This window comes from Rhinichthys klamathensis, unplaced genomic scaffold (genome assembly GCF_029890125.1).
Source record: "Rhinichthys klamathensis goyatoka isolate OS25496 unplaced genomic scaffold, OSU_Roscu_1.1 h1tg000781l_1, whole genome shotgun sequence".
Lineage (NCBI taxonomy): Eukaryota > Metazoa > Chordata > Actinopteri > Cypriniformes > Leuciscidae > Rhinichthys > Rhinichthys klamathensis.
In genome coordinates, this window is record NW_026607178.1 from 671,877 (window position 1) to 690,240 (window position 18,364).

Sequence of the window (18,364 nt, forward strand, 5' to 3'; positions counted from 1 at the left end):
GGTCAGTGTGGACGTGGTGCATGTAAACTAAGTTTTGTATGGGCACGATCGCACTGTACATCACCTACAGGGCAAATGACAACTCTTTCCACCAATCACTGAGACGCAGAGGCATAGCAACATTACGCTGATTGGTTAGAACGTGAAAAAACAGCCAATCATAAATTGGGCTGGTATCTACCTGCAACTGTAACTGAGTTTAGAGAACTTATGTCGAAAATCAAAAAATGTTCATCGACCACGGCCAGTAGTTACATGTTTTATGTGGAAGTAAAGGGTACAATATACTTCACTGTATTCATTCTGTGATGAAATTAACAAAGTATTTTGTTTATTTAAAACTTTGTAATAAAAAAAAACATATTGAAGTGCACTGAACTCATTAGAGTATAGCAAAGCTATAATCAAAGAAAGTTAAAAGTAGTTAAATGTACGGTTGTAGACGTTTTTATGTTATTGTAAATTTATATTTGTTACTCGTAGTATTTTGCATTGGTTCGTCAGAGCAAGTTTAAGTTACCATATAGCACCCTCTTCTGGTCAAAATGTGTGTGTGTGTGTGTGTGTGTGTGTTTTAAGTTACAGGCACTTAATGCGTCAAGGGTTGTTGTACACTCATAATTAATAAAATTAATAACACAAAGGCAAAATATAATTGTTTAAATTCATTTATAAATTATTTTTTATATCCAAGTGCAACTGAAACCAAATAGGCTCTATAACTAATCTTTGAATTCATCTTCGTAGCTATCACTTGAAATTTAACAGTACATTGAGTTCATACACAACAAATGAAAGTGGCTTGGATAAAATATGAACTACAAAATTAAACACAGCACAAGGCTAAGAGTTACTATATCCGTATACTTTACAAAAGGGGGGAAAAAAAACATTTGAACTCCATCATTCAGGAGTGAGTTACTGTCATGTCAATTTTGAATGCATCCTGTATTTCATTAATCCTTAAAAGAGTGAGATAAGATGTTTCTTTTTCTCTTTTCAATGCACCGTTAAAACCACCAACATTTTAAAGTTAAAATATTTTCCTGACCAAGCAAAAGTACATTCAAGTCACATGACCACACACAACCCTTGTCTGTGACCCAGTTACACTCCAACAAAACCTCTTTTATCAGCATAAATCATACACAACCAGTCAAAAGCTTGGACACACCTGACTGACTTTGTTTCTCATGATCACAAAACCTTTTGACCTAAAGGCTATTGCTGGAATACTTTAAATTTATTTAAAAGACAAATATAAAGTTCCCCTATGCATGACTTTTTTATAACTTAACTTATATTATTTAGTTAATTATTATTATATAAATTAGTTTGAGTTTAAAGAAAAATCAGGGTTTGAAGCAGCTTAAATATGAGGTTTGGTTACTTTAATATTGTAACATGCTGAAATAGTAATAATGAAGATCGAATTGTGGTCAAAACTTCTGACTGGTCATATATTAAACTAAACACTTAACACTTCAAGAAATACTGAGGCATCTTTTAAGCCACAAATCTTGAAACTGACAATCTCTTATTGTCAAAAACAAATTTACAAACACAAAATATACACACGTCAATCAAACCACAATTAAACCGCATAGTACTGAAGTAAACCTTAAAATCTCCAGTGCCCTCTGATTACTAGTCTCTCAACAATCCCATAATACACATTAAAACTAGTGTTTATTTGCGGTGCCTTGGAAAAACTTCAGTAGCTTCGGTATTGTCATTTAGACAATTAACGCTTTAGTGAGTTCAGTGTTATTGCAGAAACTGATGCACAGCAAGTACCAGTAGGATTTACATCCTCACACTGTGATGAAACAATCAACTGCCAGTCAATCATACACTGAAAGTGCCCGTAGGGTAAATTTCACAGAAATATCATGACGATCATGACATCACCCTAATATAATTGATAATTCAGCATAGTCTCTTATAAATCCTCCGGCTTTTTATGGAAAATGTGTATTGCTATGAAGTTAAAGCTACAGAATGATTTCATGACATCCAGTTCGCTTTAAAGCGGCTCTGATGTTGAATTGCTGATTGCAGATTAATGCAGAACTGATAGCTGCCACTTCTACACTCACGGACATAAACATCAAAGACTGCTGGGTAATTAAAAGGCCCATTCAGAGGCCAAAGGTCAGCGGAAAAGCATATTGATTGTTTACTTTGGCCTCGAGTCTTATTTAAGGGTGGAAGCGTAGTTGTTTTTCTCCATGAACTCCTTTAGCTTGGTGGGATAGTCTGTCATAATCCCTGTAGCTCCAAGGTCAAAGGCACGTTTAAAGTCCTCCTCGTCGTTCAACACCCAGATATACACCTGTAGTTGGAAAGGAAAAAGCAAAGACCAGTGGAAAAGTCCCATGATGACATTCCAGACAAGAGTGAAATTCCATTCAAAGCTCCTGCCATCTGCTCATGCACATCATAGCACTCAAAACAATGTTTACCCATAAAGCACATGTGCTGTATGACCTAAATCTCATTTAAAGATTAGTACTCACTCACCTGTATTCCTCTGCCCGTCAGATGATCGAATAGAGCTTTTCTCATGAGGAGTCTGAAAATAAATCCATATTATCATTCCACCATATTAACAACCTTTAAATAAGTATGAATATTAGATGCTTGTAATTACTATTATCACTGAGGCCAGCATGGGAAAAAACCCTAAAGCAGGGGTGTATTCCAGAAAGCAAGATCACATGTACCCTGAATTCCCGGTTGATTAACCCAAAGCTTGCTTACGCGAGGTATTCAGGTTCCAAAACCGCGGTATGAGGAAAGTTCAGACAACCCGGAGTATGAAACTTAGTATGAGTTAACGGTGACAAAGACAGGAGTCACCATTAAAAAAAACGGACGCTATAGAAGAAGCAGGCCATACTTATTTTTTTATTTTGTTTAATGGCGATTTACACTTAGTATTTTTTTAATCTTATAAAAAATTCAAGCATTAATTATAATGCTTGACATTAACTTTTTTGCTCACCAGCCACTGTGGCTAGTAGATTTCCAAAGTTACTAGCTCAGAATTTTCACTGGCCACAATTTTGACGTTGCTACCATGGGGAAAAACAGCCATATAGATATTTTTAATATTTTCTCATAATTTTGTAGCAGGTAAATTAGGCTGCTGTCACTTTAAGACCTGACGCACAGATCAATTATACTGTTACACATGTGTATGTTCTACTTACATACCCTGAAAGTTACCAAAGGTTTTGGAACCAAAAGTTGAGATTATCAACTACAGTAAATACACCCAGGTAAGTCACATAACCTGCTTTCTGTAATACCCCCCAGGCAGTTTTCTACTTTCAAGAAACACATAAACCGTGTTAAGGAAATTTTTAGGTAAAAGGTTTATTGAGGCCAGAGTGTGCATAAACTCACGTGTCTGCCAACCACGTTATAAAACGCTGACTCCGTGTTTGACGCTCAGGATCTTTGAGTCTACAAGAGACAAAATATTTATCACTTTTCAAATTTCCAATAAAATCTTTAGAGAAAATGTCTAGCAAAGCACTAGTTATGAGCATCCAAAGTTCATCCACTGCATGAAATTAAAAGAGCCTGAATCTACTAAAGGCTCAAATCTTGACTTTTTTAAATCCTGGAAGAAAAAGAATGAATGATTGGAGCAAGTATGACTAAAATGCAAATGTTCCTTACTTGGAAACAATGGAAGGCATTGGAATCTCCAGGAATTGTTCCTTGAGCGGGACGAAGGGCAGGAGGCCTGTGTAGAAAAGACCCACCAACAGCAGCACTCTGGACAAACTGAACAAGACTGGGATTTGCGGATTCTACAAAACAAGCGGGAAAACATCAGACATTGACATTTTGCATACTTCGAGTTCGAATAATTTACTGTCAGAGTAAAACAATGTTGTTTGCTAAAAAACAATGTTTCACCTCTTCGTAACATTTCCTAACGATTTCATTGCTGGAGTTTCCCCAGACGGTCAAATGCTCCCTGTTGTATCGGGTGACCATCTCGGACACCTGACGAAAAAAAAAGGAAGAACTCTATTTTGCTTCTGACAAACTTGTCTCACTAACCTGATTAATTTTAGTGGTGACAAACAGCCGCACAGACAGAGGATTCAAGGAAATGAAATATGAGCAGGACTGGCAGGGTCATCACACCTTCTTGATGAGGGTGTCATTGTTGACCTTGATGTCGATGTTTACAGGGGTGTTTGGGAAAGCTTCAAACACGTCTCTCAGCAGAGGGATGCGTTTGTCATCTCCTCCTTCACAGTAGCACTCTGAAATGAATGTATACTAAACATATTTGAATCAAGTAAACAGTGGCTTGTTTTAAATATGTATAAAGTATTTGTTTATATTTTTTAGTTTCCACATCTCTTTTTTGCTTTAATTGCATTCAAACTGCATAAATTCCAAAGGATTGTAAAAAAATCGTATAATCATGTTATCCTGTGTGATTTTAAGAATGACCCAAATAGCTTGTGCTTTAATGGAGGCACATGCTTCAATCGGACCTTGTTAAATCATGAGGTAACGAAGGCTGTTTCCGGGTCCAAGCCTCGACTCGTTCCACTTGAGAATACTATCTCAACGGCTGTTTATGAGCATTATTTATTCATATGAAACATTTAAGCTAAGCATTTAAAAACGTATGGTGTACACTACAGTCTCCGTGCTCACTGCGTCCCAAACTGGAGTATTTTAAGGATTTATAAAAGATGAATCACTGTCTGACCATCTGGGATTTCGATACGGAGATAAAGGTTAGGATTATAATTTTTTGGTAGTATTACATCACATCATGAGTGTATATTAGCACCATTTGTTGTTTTCTTGGTGCATCTGGTAGAGCGTTTGGACCCAGAAGCGGTGACGCATGACGTCAAACTTAACAAACGGATACAAAGGAGCTCACATTATCAGTTACAAATTTGTTCACATTTGATTAGTGACAGAAATAGTGAAGAAACAAAAAGCAAACTTATTTTAAGTTTTTTAATCCTATTTTTTTCATATTCTAAAACGTTTCCAGGATTCAATTAGATTTTCAATGATGTTTCCACTACAGGCTACATATATGTAACACTTCAGGCACATTGGGAATCTGCTTGATTATACCTTAAATCAAATTGGTTGAACATTACCTGGACTGAACACTCACCTCGTTTGAAAGTCACCCCAAGCTTACAAAGGTAAGGTGGAAGTTCCTAAGAAGACAAACACACACAAAAACTTTTATATTACAGCATTTATTTATTGACATAAGAGTTTTATGTCTGCTACAAATTAGTCAAGGCTTGAAAAAATTTGGACTGCGAATGTGAATGTTTGAAGTTTCTCCACTCACAGCATAAGCCACATCAGCGATGTATGAGTTAATGCCAGTCGACCTCTTGAGGTTGGAATCATGCAATACCACCACCTGCTCATCCTTGGTCAAATGACAGTCCAGCTCCAACATGTCAGTGCCAAGTTTTACAGCGCTGAGGAAGTAGAAAACATACAACAGATGAGTTAAGGATGCATTTGTCCATAAATTAACGAAGATTTTCATCCAGAACATCATAGAATATTTTTGTACAATTTATTCATCAACTGATGATGCCACTTAGAGGAAGGATGAAATGAGAATACAGAAAAGAGGAAAAAACACTCCAGATTACTTCTGAATTCTACAACATCAAGTATACTTATATATTAACTGAACATGCTATGTTTTAGTACAGTCACACTCATCAATGCAAATCCAAGCCATAAACAGCAGCCCATTGATAAACTCACTGCTTGAAGGCTGCCATTGTGTTCTCCAAGTTCTCACCGGCCCCTGAAGATAAACAAAACAATAAGTATCAGGACAAAATGTAGCTATTTTGTAGTAGCAGTGCTTTGTTTGCTCACAATATTGATTTTGGTAGTAAAATAATTACTTTAGGTAATGTTTATATTCAGACTATATCTATAGTTTCTACGGTATTCCTCTTCACAGTCCACACTCCAGTGCCTAGTCAATAAAGACAAGTCAATGATGAACCCTCTAAACCAACATGAAGGTATTATGAAATTTGTTTTATATCCCTAATTTTACATAATCCAGATTTTCAACCAGGAATTATGTGAATTTCAGTTCCTGGTGTGGCAAGGGGTGTGGTAAGGCTCTAAGACTTGTTTGTTGATGGTAACCTAATGTAATTTCAACCAATTATGGATAAATATAAACTTCTAAAGTCAGAATTGTTCTGATTTTTTGCAAATTAGGCATTTTAGTCAAAGAAGTACATCATTAAATGATCATTTTGAAATATCTCCAGTTGAGAAATTACTTTTTCAAACATCCGGGAAAAAATATTTTTTTATAAATCTTTATGTGATCGAACTGGCACAGAGGATTAGGAAATTATGGGAGGGCGAGTTGAAGTTCCAATTGATGAGAATATTTGAGACAAAGTATGGGAAAATTATAAAACAATATGAGTCTGTAATCATTTGAAAGCAATTCAGCTGAAGATATAACACAGATTACATAGACTATATAACCAAATCACACACATGCTTTTAACAATTCCTTTTCCCCTTTTTGTCTTAAATGCAAAATTATTGGAATAACATACTTTGTGAAATGTAAAAGTTTCTAAGTATAAACCTGGAACTGGAACCCTTGAAACTTGTTCCTGTAACAACATTCCTGTCTGATAATTTAGTCCTCACCATATCCCTACCCCTAACCAACCCCTTCCCATATGTTATCCCTAAAATCAGAGTGAGATGGTTGGTGAATAACACTGATGTAGAAATACTTAACCCGGGTTGTAAGCCCAAACTTGACAAACCGTAAATTTGTCCTTCAGATCTTAGTTATTGGTTGATTGGAATGTTGTTCCAGGATAAACAAAGATGTACTTTGTGAAATCATGTTCACCTACTGGGTGTAACAGACGTAGGCCAGTAAGGGCTGTGTGTGTAAACCTAAATCCCCTTGCCTCAAGAGGTGTGCCAGTGGATGACACTAGTGGCTGTGGTCTAACATCCTTGTTAGCGCGCCCACCGGAGACTCCAGTTTGAATCCCACTCGGAGCGGGTCGAGTAGGACCGGTTACATGGGCATACCAAGCGATAATTTAACTTCTGTGGCTAACAGAAGACTTTTCAATTTTGGCAGCATGGAACATTTTTCTTTTGCAGTGGATCATTGATAATGGAACTGATACCACTGGAATACCTTACGTGTAATCCACTCTAAGAGTGTAACACATGTGTAATCCACTCTTTTATATGGGAACTCAAATATGGGAGCCATTTGTAAATTATTTGGACCCCTGGGTCGCAATCACAAACATTACGATGTTTGGATTTCACAGATCGAGAACTTACGGTAGTTAGAATATCCTAATGTGCTATGGAAGTTTGTACTTTCGCTTTCACGGAGCTGGATGTTTCTTATATTTTTATGTATGTAGGCCTATATAGGCTATTGTCAATTTATTTTCTCAACGAATGGGTGTTGTTTTAGAATTCTAATTTGAGAATGTGTCTAATAAATAGCCTTTTCCTTATATATAAGTTATATAATTTTTTTTTTTTTTGAAGTGTGTGACTTTTACAGTCAGCAATCTTATGAATGTTAAGGTTCAGTCATTGACTGTCTCAAAAGCTATTAAGCTTCCTACATAGTCAGCATTTTGGATATCACTGATCCCTGGGTTTTGACTTGATTGGACTAACGTGTTAACTTACAAAGAAAGCTGTAGCCTATATTTGACATTTATAACTTATAAAAGCATCGTTTGTCCACTCACCGCCGCGGTGTGAGATGTGTCTGCTTCGGAAGGCTTCTCTCTTTCGCCGGTGCAGCAGTGATGGACACTTCAGCAGTAACGCCGATGTTAGCACATACCCGGCGGTAACCGTGGACAAAACATAAACCGCGGCGCTCATTTTTACCTTTGTCAATCGGACAAGCAAGTCAGACCAGTAAAGCACCTTATATGACTACAAATTCATTAAGAAGTGACGTAAAACGCGACAGTCTCTCTTCTGGAGTCACCACACACACCGGTCGATATCATCCAGCACCTCTGGCCAGCCGCCGCTGCCACACTCTATCACCGATCAGAAGAAAGCCAAGAGAAGCTCTGAGGCTGAACATATAGTATCAGTCAGATTAGATCCTGCTTTAGTTGGACCATCATGCATTTCATTGTAAACCCACCCATGGTATTACAGTCCAATGTTTCTTGACAGGCCATCCCCCTGCGCAGTTTAAATATTGCTTGGGTCAATAATAATACTACAGTCGCATGAACGCGCATGCGCACTACGAGCATCTGATGACGCGGGTGAACGCAAGAGGATGCTAATGGACAAATTAAGTTTTTCGGATCAGATGCATTCAACTGAAAAGACGTTAAACAAACAAATAAGTTTGCTTTATTAAAAACGTTAAAAGCGAAAGAATGTGATTAAGATCCAGTGTTGATCAGGAAGTCAAATACAATTTTATAACTTTAATTAATGTCTAAATAAAAACTAATTTGCGTGATTTTGCTATTTCTTGTAACAAATCTAAAAAAACATCAAAATTAAATACATGTAATAAAATAGATGTAAATGTAAAAACAGTAAAAACTTATATATATATAGTTTAGCTATATCTACACACACACACACACACGCACACGCACACGCACACGCACACGCACACACACACACACACACACACACACACACACACACACACACACACACACACACACACACACACACACACACACACACACACACACACACACACACACACACACACACACACACACACACAAACACACACACACACACACACACACACAGCCTAATAGTTCATCTAACATACAGGACTCACACAATAAAGGGGGAATTTATGTCTATAATGCTTTAAAAACAAAAATAAATAATGAGACACCAAAGTGTACCGTATTCATTGAAAGTTCCTATAATACATGACCAGGCAGTAGTTTAAGATATTGAAACAAAAATAGGCCAATATTTGACCTGAATGCTGCTGTAAGGTATTTAAAGATGTTATCTCTCGATTAAAGTTCAAGTTTTCATTGTTTCAGCTGTTCTCTTACTTTCTACATCAATGGAATTTATGAGGGATTATTGGATTATGCAACTAAGGCATGAGACTTTAGAGCATAAATAACTAGACTCTATGCATTCTCGAGTGTAATAATGTTTTTATATGTGCAATGAAGTTTCTGTAATAGCTAAATACAATTTCACATTATTTCATATGTCAGAATTCACAGTGTTGAAACCCTGAACATGTAGCCCTTCCTATAAAGTGCAGGCAACCAAGTGTGTCATAGGTCAGTCAAGTTGGTCTGTCAAAGTTCACTACAAAGTTCAAGCCTATATTGCAATCGCTAAGAAATAAGAGATACGACGAAGATTGTCTATTGAAATGCTTCTAAACTGAAGCTCTCTTTAAATACGACATATAGAAATCTGCATTGAATACATTGCTGTGTTTCCATCACAGTTTGTTTTACTGCATTTAGTTATCCAAGAAAGAGAAATCTGGTTTGTTTAACTGAGTAGTTGTACTGAGAAAGTTTTACATGTCGACATCACTCGCAACAGCCCTTCAAGAATGGAAGGTTCAGGAGAAAGAATTACAGCAGCTTCAGGTACGATATTATCCTTGCTAAAGACCTTACAAAACAACTGAACTTTTCTGTTGAAATAAAACATTTCTGTGTCCAGGAGACCCATCGGCTTTACCTGCAGAAGTTAGAGGAAGTCTCCAAACTTCAAAAAAGCTTTGCTGCCTCCATATCTCGCCAGAAAAAGAATTTAAAGGACAATTTAAAATCTTTGACTAAGTAAATAAAATGTGTTTTTATTTGGTCTTTTTTTCTTTATGATCTGTTATGCTGACTATGATTGTAGCAATTTAATATACATTTCCTACTCTGAATTATAGATTTGATAAAGGACTGACTGAAGAGGAGAAGAATGAGGTGAAGGAGGTCAAAGGTCACATTCAAAATATGCCAAGCCTAATCTTTCAAATGGAAGAATTTATTCCAAAGAAAAATGGGTACTGGAAGATTATTAAATGAGTCTGTTTCGGAAGGTTAGCTTTGTAGTTACAAGTTGAATGTTATTTTTGCTTGTCTTTTCAAGGCTTTATCTCAGCCTTGTCCTTGGGAGTGTGAATGTCAACCTTCCAAGCAAAGAGGCAAAGTAAGCACCAAAAAAACATCTACTGAAATATACATAAAATGTATATCAATAGCTTTATGAACACTACAAAAAATGAAAATATTTCAAACAAGATATACGTTTATTTTTCATAATATTTTGAGGCTTGTTTTGAGATATCTAGAATTAAGCTTGTACCATTGACAAAATAATTTTTGTGTTACCAATTTAAAAAAATAAATGTATAGGCCTACATGTTAAAACTTATTTATAGTTATTTGAATAATTAATATACAATACATTTCTAATTATTTAAATTTGAAAACAAGTACTTTAGAAGATGCACTGTATACTTATTGCCTTACATTTTAGTTAATGCAATTAAGGAGATTGGTTTAATCAACAGAAACTCAAAATATTATTATATTATATATATCTGAACCACATAAATCATCTAAGTTCATTTGACAAAAGAAAACATTATTGTGATAACAAATTATGAAAATATTTTTTTTACAGTGCAACAAAAATGCACACAATTTTGCTTCTCAGTTTATCGACTTTCAGCTTATATTTTATACTTATTTTATCATATGCCTGTACACTTTGTAATTTAGAGCTGAATACAAAGATGAGTATGAAAGGTTCAAGCTGTATGTGACCGTGATTCTGTTCCTGCTGACCTTCATATGTCGCTTCTTCATCAGCTACAGGTAAGACTGAGTTCACACGGGTCTGTCTGACAAGCCTTCCCTCACTTCACATTTCATGCTTGCTTTTGCTGTGTTTCTGTAGAGTTTTCGATGCCCTTCTTAACTTCCTGTTGGTTTGGTACTATTGCACCCTGACAATCCGTGAAAGCGTCCTCATCAGCAATGGATCCAGGTCAGAAACTGTCAGATGAAACTTTAAGAGACTTTTCAGGTTTGAAGATGTGACATTGATGCGTTCACCCGCGAAACGTTTGATCAATGGTGGATTTAATAAGCTCTCGCAAGGACCTACTCTGGCTTGTGCCGTCTCTAAAACCATGTATATGCTTTGATTTATATAGGATTAAAGGCTGGTGGGTTTTCCACCACTACATTTCCACCTTTCTGTCTGGGGTCATGCTAACCTGGTGAGTCATTTCAGACTATTCATTTCAGACCAAATCCTTTATGTATAATGCATTATAATTTATTCATAATGTAAGTTATAATGAATGATATCTAGTGCTGTCAAATCGATTAATCGCGATTAATCGCTATAACATAAAAGTTTGGAAATATATACTGTATGTGTGTATACACACACACTTTTATGTTCGATGCAATTCATCGTGATTAATCGATTTGCCAGCACAATTGATATATTTTCATAAATAATTGTGACCAAAGTTTCCTTGTTACATGCAATTGGTTGTTTTTTCATGTTTTAATGCATAATACATTTTAAAGACGTAACATAAGTATTATAATGTATTATGATTGAGGTTACTCAATACAATGCATTAAAAGGTGCATTAAAAGTATTATTAATACATTAAAAATACTTTTATAATGCTGTAAAGTGTTAAAACAACATTAAAAACAACATTATTATTTAAGAATTTTGCCTTATAGCAACTAACTGAAAATAATAATAATATTAAGTTGAAATGGTAAAAAAAAATCTGGTTGTTTAAAAAAAATGACAAAAGCACAAAATTACTGAACCACAAACTGAAAATAAAATGAAAACTAAAAAGCTAATTTAAATAACACTACTATCTTTCACAAGGAATTAAGGAATAGGCACAATCTTATGTTGATATTAAATGCATCAGCACCAAAACAATGAATGATGATTTATGAATCAGTAAATTGCTGGTATTTGCCCTCAAACAACAATTCTGTTGTATAGGCCAGATGGTGAAACATACCAGTCTTTCAGGAACCAATTTCTGGCCTATTGTTTGTATCAAAGTAAGTTACAAGCCCTACATGCTAACACCTCCCTGTAAAACATCTGTTGCAAGAAAAATACCAACACTGTAATATTGAGAGATTTTGAAGGCAAACGTATCACTTTCTCTTTTAGGCTTTGTGCAGTGTCTTCAGTACTACTATCAAAGTGGGTGTCTCTACAGGCTAAAAGCACTAGGGGAACGACACAACTTGGATTTGACTGTTGGTAAGGATTTCTGACTTGAAGAAAGTGAAAAGCTTTATGCCACTTTAAAGCTATAAACATTATTTTTGTTTAAACAGAGGGATTTCAGTCGTGGATGTGGCGGGGACTAACATTTCTTCTCCCCTTTCTCTTCCTGGGTCATGTAAGTATTTGTTTTTAATATTTCAGAATATAAATATATCATAATAGTCAGATTTTAAAGAATAAATCTTTGAAAATGGAACCACATATGAAATGCCATTATATGAACAGTAATTTTTGGTGTATATCTTGGTGAACACTGAATGTTGTCTATGTCTCATGCAGTTCTGGCAGCTTTGGAACAGTATTTCACTGTTCAGAATGGTTCAGCTCCCTGAATGTAAAGAATGGCAGGTCAGTGCATGTTATTTTTATAGATCTTTCCACAACATCATGACACTGAAGTGAAAAAATATGTCAGATTCACTATACTTATGAATAAATCTGTTGAAAGTGTGATTTTGAAGTTGCAATCATCTTATATCTAAAACCTTTATCCTTTTTCACTGTAGGCTTCCATGTGTGGCTTCTGCTTTCTGGTTCTGTTTGCGGGAAATTTTTTCACAACACTTGCAGTTGTTCGTCACAAACGCCAAACCCAGCAAAATACCAAGAGTCTGTGATTTTTTAAAAGCTTTCGTGTAAAAAAAAAATATATTTTTGCAAAATAAGCTGAAAAATAAGACTTAAAATGTAAGTCAATAATGGACCTACAGAAAAATCTTTGTGTAAGAAAATCAAAAAAAGTCTTAATTTTTTTTATTATCTTCCAGAGAACATGCATACTGCATTTTGTTTTGAACGGATGTTGGATGTTGAACAATCTATAATAAAGTTGTTTGTATATTTAAGTGAAATTTCCAGACTTGAATAAACTATAAGAATGAAGAGTGTTATTTGTTTTATGTAAACTATATTTAATTAATGAAGACCAACACATTAACTTATTTCAATAATATTAATAATGTTAATTACAACAACACAATAACAATAGTGCTTTATTTATTTATTAATTTATCAATTTATTTATATGATATAAACAAATTAAATGCATATTATTATTGATTCAACCAATGAAGACTCACGTGGATGATAACAACAACAACAACAACAATTGTTGTAGGAGTAGTAGTAGTAATAATAATAATAATAAACTTTTTATTACATGATTCAAATAAATTATATACGTATTATTATGATTAAAAAAATCAAACTTCAAAGTGAATCCTCACTTGCGGAGTTAAATGACCTGAGATGACCTCATTTTCCCAGCATTCTTGTCATAACAATATGGCGGCGCCCTTCGACGTGCAGCCGTAAAGTGAGCCAGATATTTATATGCGACAAATTAAGTTAGATATTTGGCTGGCTGATGTTATATATTTATAAACAGTACTGTCTTGTTCGATAGACAACAGAAAATGTTGTTTTTAGCGGTGTTTTCGAGTTTGGTGTATTCTACAGTCGGAGCTGATTTGCAAGGTAACGTTAGGTTTATTTTGAAACGCATGGCTAATAATAACCCATATAATATGAGTTAAATTAAACTGCTAATCATATATAGCAGTAGAGCCATGCTCTATGTAGTATGCTCATGCACTTATTTTTGCACGGTTAGGCTGTGTGTCAAAACCTAGTGAGCTCCCTACCTTCCTTCGGCGTATTTTAACGCGGCTATAAGTAAACAATGCTGTTTAGGTAGGCAGCGTACTAGGTTTTGAGACACAGCCGTTCCATAACGATTGTCTATCTCCTCAACAACTAATGTTGCTTATTTTGTGCTTGCATCATTCCCGACAGGTTAAGTGATATTATTTTGCAGAAATTGTATTTTCTTGCATTCACAGGTGCTTTGAATGATGTTTGGGATTTCACTGAGAGTTACCTGCTGTCTGTGTGGCAGAACAGGTTTTATGTGTACACTACTGCTGCTGTTCTCATAGGAGTCTGGTTTATTGTCAACATGCTTTTCAAAAAGGTAATTAAGTGTGTTTACACTTAAAGATTCTCTGCTACTTAAAGTATTTGTTATGTTTTGCCTTGTAGTTTATAATGAACGCACAACATAACATTGTCTTTTTCTTTTATAGTCAAAAACGGTCAACCCTGTAAATCCATGGCCATATAAGTCTGCAAAAAAACAGGAACTTTCACCTGTAACAGAAAAGGTCATTCATGTTTCTGGGGTCAAAGTCTTCTATGGATCACAGACAGGAACAGCAAAGGTATATACAGTATACATACAATTGTTATTATTATTTTCGCGAAATGGCCTAATTCAAAGAATTACATGCCAATGTGTGGTTTACTATTCTTAACTTTGCTTAGGGGTTTGCAAAAGAGCTTGCTGAAGACGTCAGCACTCAGGGGATCCAGTGTGAGGTTATAGATATGAAAGAGTATGACCCAGATGACAGACTGGCTGAGGAGGTGAGCATAGCTTGTTTTCAGTGTTATTTCACTGTCCAAAATGTGCTGGACTGGTCCCATACTGCATTTCAGACAGGTGGATCATTTTCAATTTTGAGGAAGTGGAAATGGATTATTTAAACTTGAGGATTTGTCATGACTTTATGATAAGAATATATCTTTAGGAATGAAGAATATAATAGGAATTACTGGGAGCTTCATATCTTTTAATTACCACTTACCACACTTACATTTAAAGGAAATATTGATATTAAGGCAGTTAATCACAATACTTCTCCCTGAGCGGAATGTAAAAAGATTGACCAGCGTTTTATCTCACTAGACCCTAAATAATTAAACCTCAAGAGTTTAAAGAGCAAATTATCATAATTTAATTTAAGTGTCCCTGAATGACTTCAGTACTGCCAGATAACTGCACACAACTGCTTCTGAAAAGTTTTTTTTGATTGAATTTAAATGTGTCCATTCTCACAGTCTGAATCAGTGCAAAGTTGAGCTGAATCCATCCATCACAGGACAGCTCATAGTCTGAAAGACCCCAGTTGTCGTCCTTCCAGCAGTTATATAGCATTATAAGTGATGTATCATGGTTTATTCATGATGTTTAGGTAACATTAGGTAAATCTCAAAAACGGTCAAGAAAAGTCCAGATCATATTTTACCCAAAATAAAAATTAAAATAATAATAAAAAAGAAGTATTTTGGATAAATTAAACTAAGCCTACTGTAATACCATTATGATAAAATTTTATAACAATTGTATGTAGTCTACTGTAATGCCATGGGAGAAAAACGTTCTTAATGTGCCATTAAAAAGTACACATCATGGCAGTATCTGTTGTACTGAATTTCATTTATTAAAAAAATAAAATAATAATTGTTGTCCAGGCAGAGAATTTTAATTATTGTATTATACATTTTTCACACACAAAAAAAATGAAAATTTGTGTCAAAAGGTCCTTTAGAAATGATATTTATAAAAAATATAAAATATAGTTATAGTGATTGTAATATAAATGTTTTTCTTTTGATTTTAGGGAAATAATAGGGAAATAATACCCAGTTCACCCATTTAGTACTTGGTAATCACTCTTGTCCATCTCAAAAATGTCTTCATGCTCCCATATCATTCTTCTCTAGTGTACAAGCAAGATGATCTGTGTGTTCCTGGTGGCCACATACACTGACGGACAGCCCACAGAGAGCGCCGAATGGTTCTGCAAATGGCTTGAGGAAGCGTCCACTGACTTCCGATATGGGAAAACATACCTGAAGGGAATGAGATATGCTGTCTTTGGGCTGGGGAACTCCGTTTATGTGGGCCATTACAACACTGTGAGACACGCCTGCATTTTAGCATCTGTTTTTGATTGGATTGTGTTGCATGAATCTTGCACTAAATATATTTTCTGTTTTCAGGTCAGTAAGAGCATAGATAAGTGGTTGTGGATGCTGAGTGGCGCACGGATCATGACCAGAGGAGAAGGCGACTGCAACGTGGTGAAGAGCCGACATGGCAGCGTGCAGGCCGACTTTCAGGCCTGGAAAACGAAGCTCCTGAGCCGGCTGCAGGCCCTGGCCAAAGGGGAGAAGAAAGCCTGCTCTGGCAAGTGCAAGAAGAGCAGCTGCAAGAATAAGAAGAAACATAAGGAGGAGGCAGAGGACAGTCGCTCGCTCGCTGAGAAGAACAACTCTGAGGCAAGCCAGCCCTCCTCTCTGATGTCTTTGAACACATGTAGTCATGGTAACTGCTCTCGCGCTGCACACCCAGAGAGCAGATTGTTCCCCTGCAGTCTGTGGTGCACTCTTGTAAATGGGATCTGAACAGCAGGGGTGACATTACAGACTTCTGAGGGGATTTTTTATTCTTTTAGATGTCCCACTCATATATTTTACCTTTTGGAAACTTCGTTCTCATAAAGTTAAGCTCCTTTAATTCCCATTTTTCCCCTTTCCCACTGAAATTGTCCACTGATTAGAGAGCCAAACAATGAAGTAACTGACTGTTACTACCTAATTTGTCTGCAAATAAACAGTGCATCCCTGTTTGTTTACAAGTCTATTAAAATGCACTTTATTAATCAGTTATTTAATTCAGCTTTATGCAATCATCAGAAATTCGAACTAATACAATTCAGAGCTATCAATTCAAGCAAAGCATTTGTTAATGTTTTATTTTAGACATAGCTACGAGTCATACAAGATTAGAAAAATATATTTTAACATTCAGAATAATTCAACTCAGCATCTCTATGCCATCATTAGCTACATTCATCTGGACCAGAACCACATTTCTAAAAGTAGGACATCTATAGAAGGTGGGAGTTGAGCCATATCTAGAGACCAGAATATAATAGGCCCTGTTTGCACCTGGTATTAAGATGCGTTTTGGTCGATCGGATCACAAGTAGACGAGGGAGACGCATATCCTTTTACACCTGGTGTCTCTTTTGTCCTGATTTCTTCAAGTGGAGGGTCTATGGTCATGTAAATGGATGTTTTTTTTTTTTGTTGATCTTTTTTAATCTAATAGACAAAATAAGGGTTAGGGTAATGTTTACGCATTAAGTCAGTAGACGGAGAATAGATGATCTTTTGTGGCTGTTTGAACACATTCGACCACATGAGCGTTTACACTACGAAAGCAATCCGGTCGAATGCGTTTTCGACTACCTCTGGAAGTGGTTGAAAGTGGACAAGCTCAAAACGTTGTAGACCCTGGTATTAAAACACATCTTAATACCAGGTGTAAACACAATCATAGAGGGCTCTATTGACATCACACCAACACCCAGAACCTAGTATTGTAGTAGTGACTTTAAGTTTTAACAAATAATATTACATCCCACTTTTGATCCAACCAAATCCTGACGGATAAAATCCCGACCAAATTGTTGGCATTAAATGTTGACTTTTAAAATGATCTGGTTCACTTCAGGGGTGCCTGCAGGATTTTGCCTGAGGGTTGTTGTTTTTGCAAAAACAAAACAACAGCAATATATGCTTCTTAGAGAAGTTAAATTTTTTTTTTTTTTTTTTTTTCAGGAGGAGCTGATGGAGTCCAGCAGTGATGCGGAGTCCTCTGCTGAGGAAGAGAAGTCTCATGGCTCCGTCATTGACATGGAGGACCTTGGGAATGTGATGAATCGTATGAAGAAAGCCAAGGTATAAACAAAACCAGCTCCTCTTTGTTTACTCACATTTTTTGCTCTATCAGATGCCGTTTAGTCAGGGTTTAAAGGGATAGTTCACCCAAAAATGAAAATACTGTCTATATTTCCTCGCCCTCACACCACAAACCCATATGTTACTATTTTGTGTTCTGTGAAATACAAAGTAGAATCTGTTCGCAGCTCTTTTTATTATGAGGTAAAAATAACATTACATGATATTGTTGACAAGCTAACGTCTTGACTTAATACATAATGATTTAAAGGGTGTGTTCACTCAATTTAAATTCTGTCAATTACTCTAATGTTGTTCCACACCCATGAGATTTTCGTTTATCTTCGAAACTACAAATTAGTTTCTTTTTTAATTAAACCACTGAATGTCTAAACAACTA

General features: G+C 35.7%; 3 protein-coding genes across 6 annotated transcripts in view; 2 read left to right on the forward strand and 1 right to left on the reverse strand.

The window, feature by feature from the left end:
• Positions 1–1,537: 1,537 nt before the first annotated feature.
• Positions 1,538–8,321, reverse strand: gdpd1 (glycerophosphodiester phosphodiesterase domain containing 1). Of its 2 annotated transcripts, XM_056243169.1 has the most exons (11): positions 8,219–8,321; positions 7,806–8,141; positions 5,794–5,836; positions 5,360–5,495; positions 5,174–5,219; positions 4,168–4,289; positions 3,934–4,023; positions 3,691–3,824; positions 3,412–3,471; positions 2,524–2,575; positions 1,538–2,335 (listed from the first exon to the last, which is right to left on the reverse strand). In XM_056243169.1, exons 2-11 carry the CDS (start codon positions 7,942–7,944, stop codon positions 2,198–2,200), a joined length of 960 nt encoding a protein of 319 aa, XP_056099144.1. In that variant the 5' UTR covers positions 7,945–8,141; positions 8,219–8,321; the 3' UTR covers positions 1,538–2,197. The 2 variants fall into 2 exon arrangements, with proteins under 2 accessions (XP_056099144.1, XP_056099143.1); XM_056243168.1 differs by having other exon boundaries at positions 7,806–8,302.
• A 1,126-nt stretch (positions 8,322–9,447) lies between these two features.
• tmem120ab (transmembrane protein 120Ab) lies at positions 9,448–13,009 on the forward strand. Of its 2 annotated transcripts, XM_056243166.1 has the most exons (12): positions 9,454–9,677; positions 9,754–9,872; positions 9,974–10,090; positions 10,177–10,236; positions 10,812–10,907; positions 10,990–11,079; positions 11,249–11,314; positions 12,079–12,140; positions 12,256–12,348; positions 12,426–12,490; positions 12,655–12,723; positions 12,882–13,009. In XM_056243166.1, exons 1-12 carry the CDS (start codon positions 9,609–9,611, stop codon positions 12,990–12,992), a joined length of 1,017 nt encoding a protein of 338 aa, XP_056099141.1. In that variant the 5' UTR covers positions 9,454–9,608; the 3' UTR covers positions 12,993–13,009. The 2 variants fall into 2 exon arrangements, with proteins under 2 accessions (XP_056099142.1, XP_056099141.1); XM_056243167.1 differs by lacking the exon at positions 10,990–11,079 and having other exon boundaries at positions 9,448–9,677.
• A 605-nt stretch (positions 13,010–13,614) lies between these two features.
• The window catches only part of tyw1 (tRNA-yW synthesizing protein 1 homolog (S. cerevisiae)), a 194,347-nt gene continuing 189,597 nt past the window's right edge, over positions 13,615–18,364 (forward strand). Inside the window, exons 1-7 of one of the 2 annotated variants that reach the window (XM_056243113.1) lie at positions 13,615–13,851; positions 14,217–14,347; positions 14,460–14,594; positions 14,698–14,799; positions 15,940–16,134; positions 16,219–16,497; positions 17,845–17,964. In XM_056243113.1, the coding sequence (XP_056099088.1) occupies positions 13,791–13,851; positions 14,217–14,347; positions 14,460–14,594; positions 14,698–14,799; positions 15,940–16,134; positions 16,219–16,497; positions 17,845–17,964 (1,023 nt within the window). In that variant the 5' untranslated portion in view covers positions 13,615–13,790. The remainder of the gene's footprint in view (positions 13,852–14,216; positions 14,348–14,459; positions 14,595–14,697; positions 14,800–15,939; positions 16,135–16,218; positions 16,498–17,844; positions 17,965–18,364) is intronic. The other variant, XM_056243114.1, reaches the window with a different exon arrangement.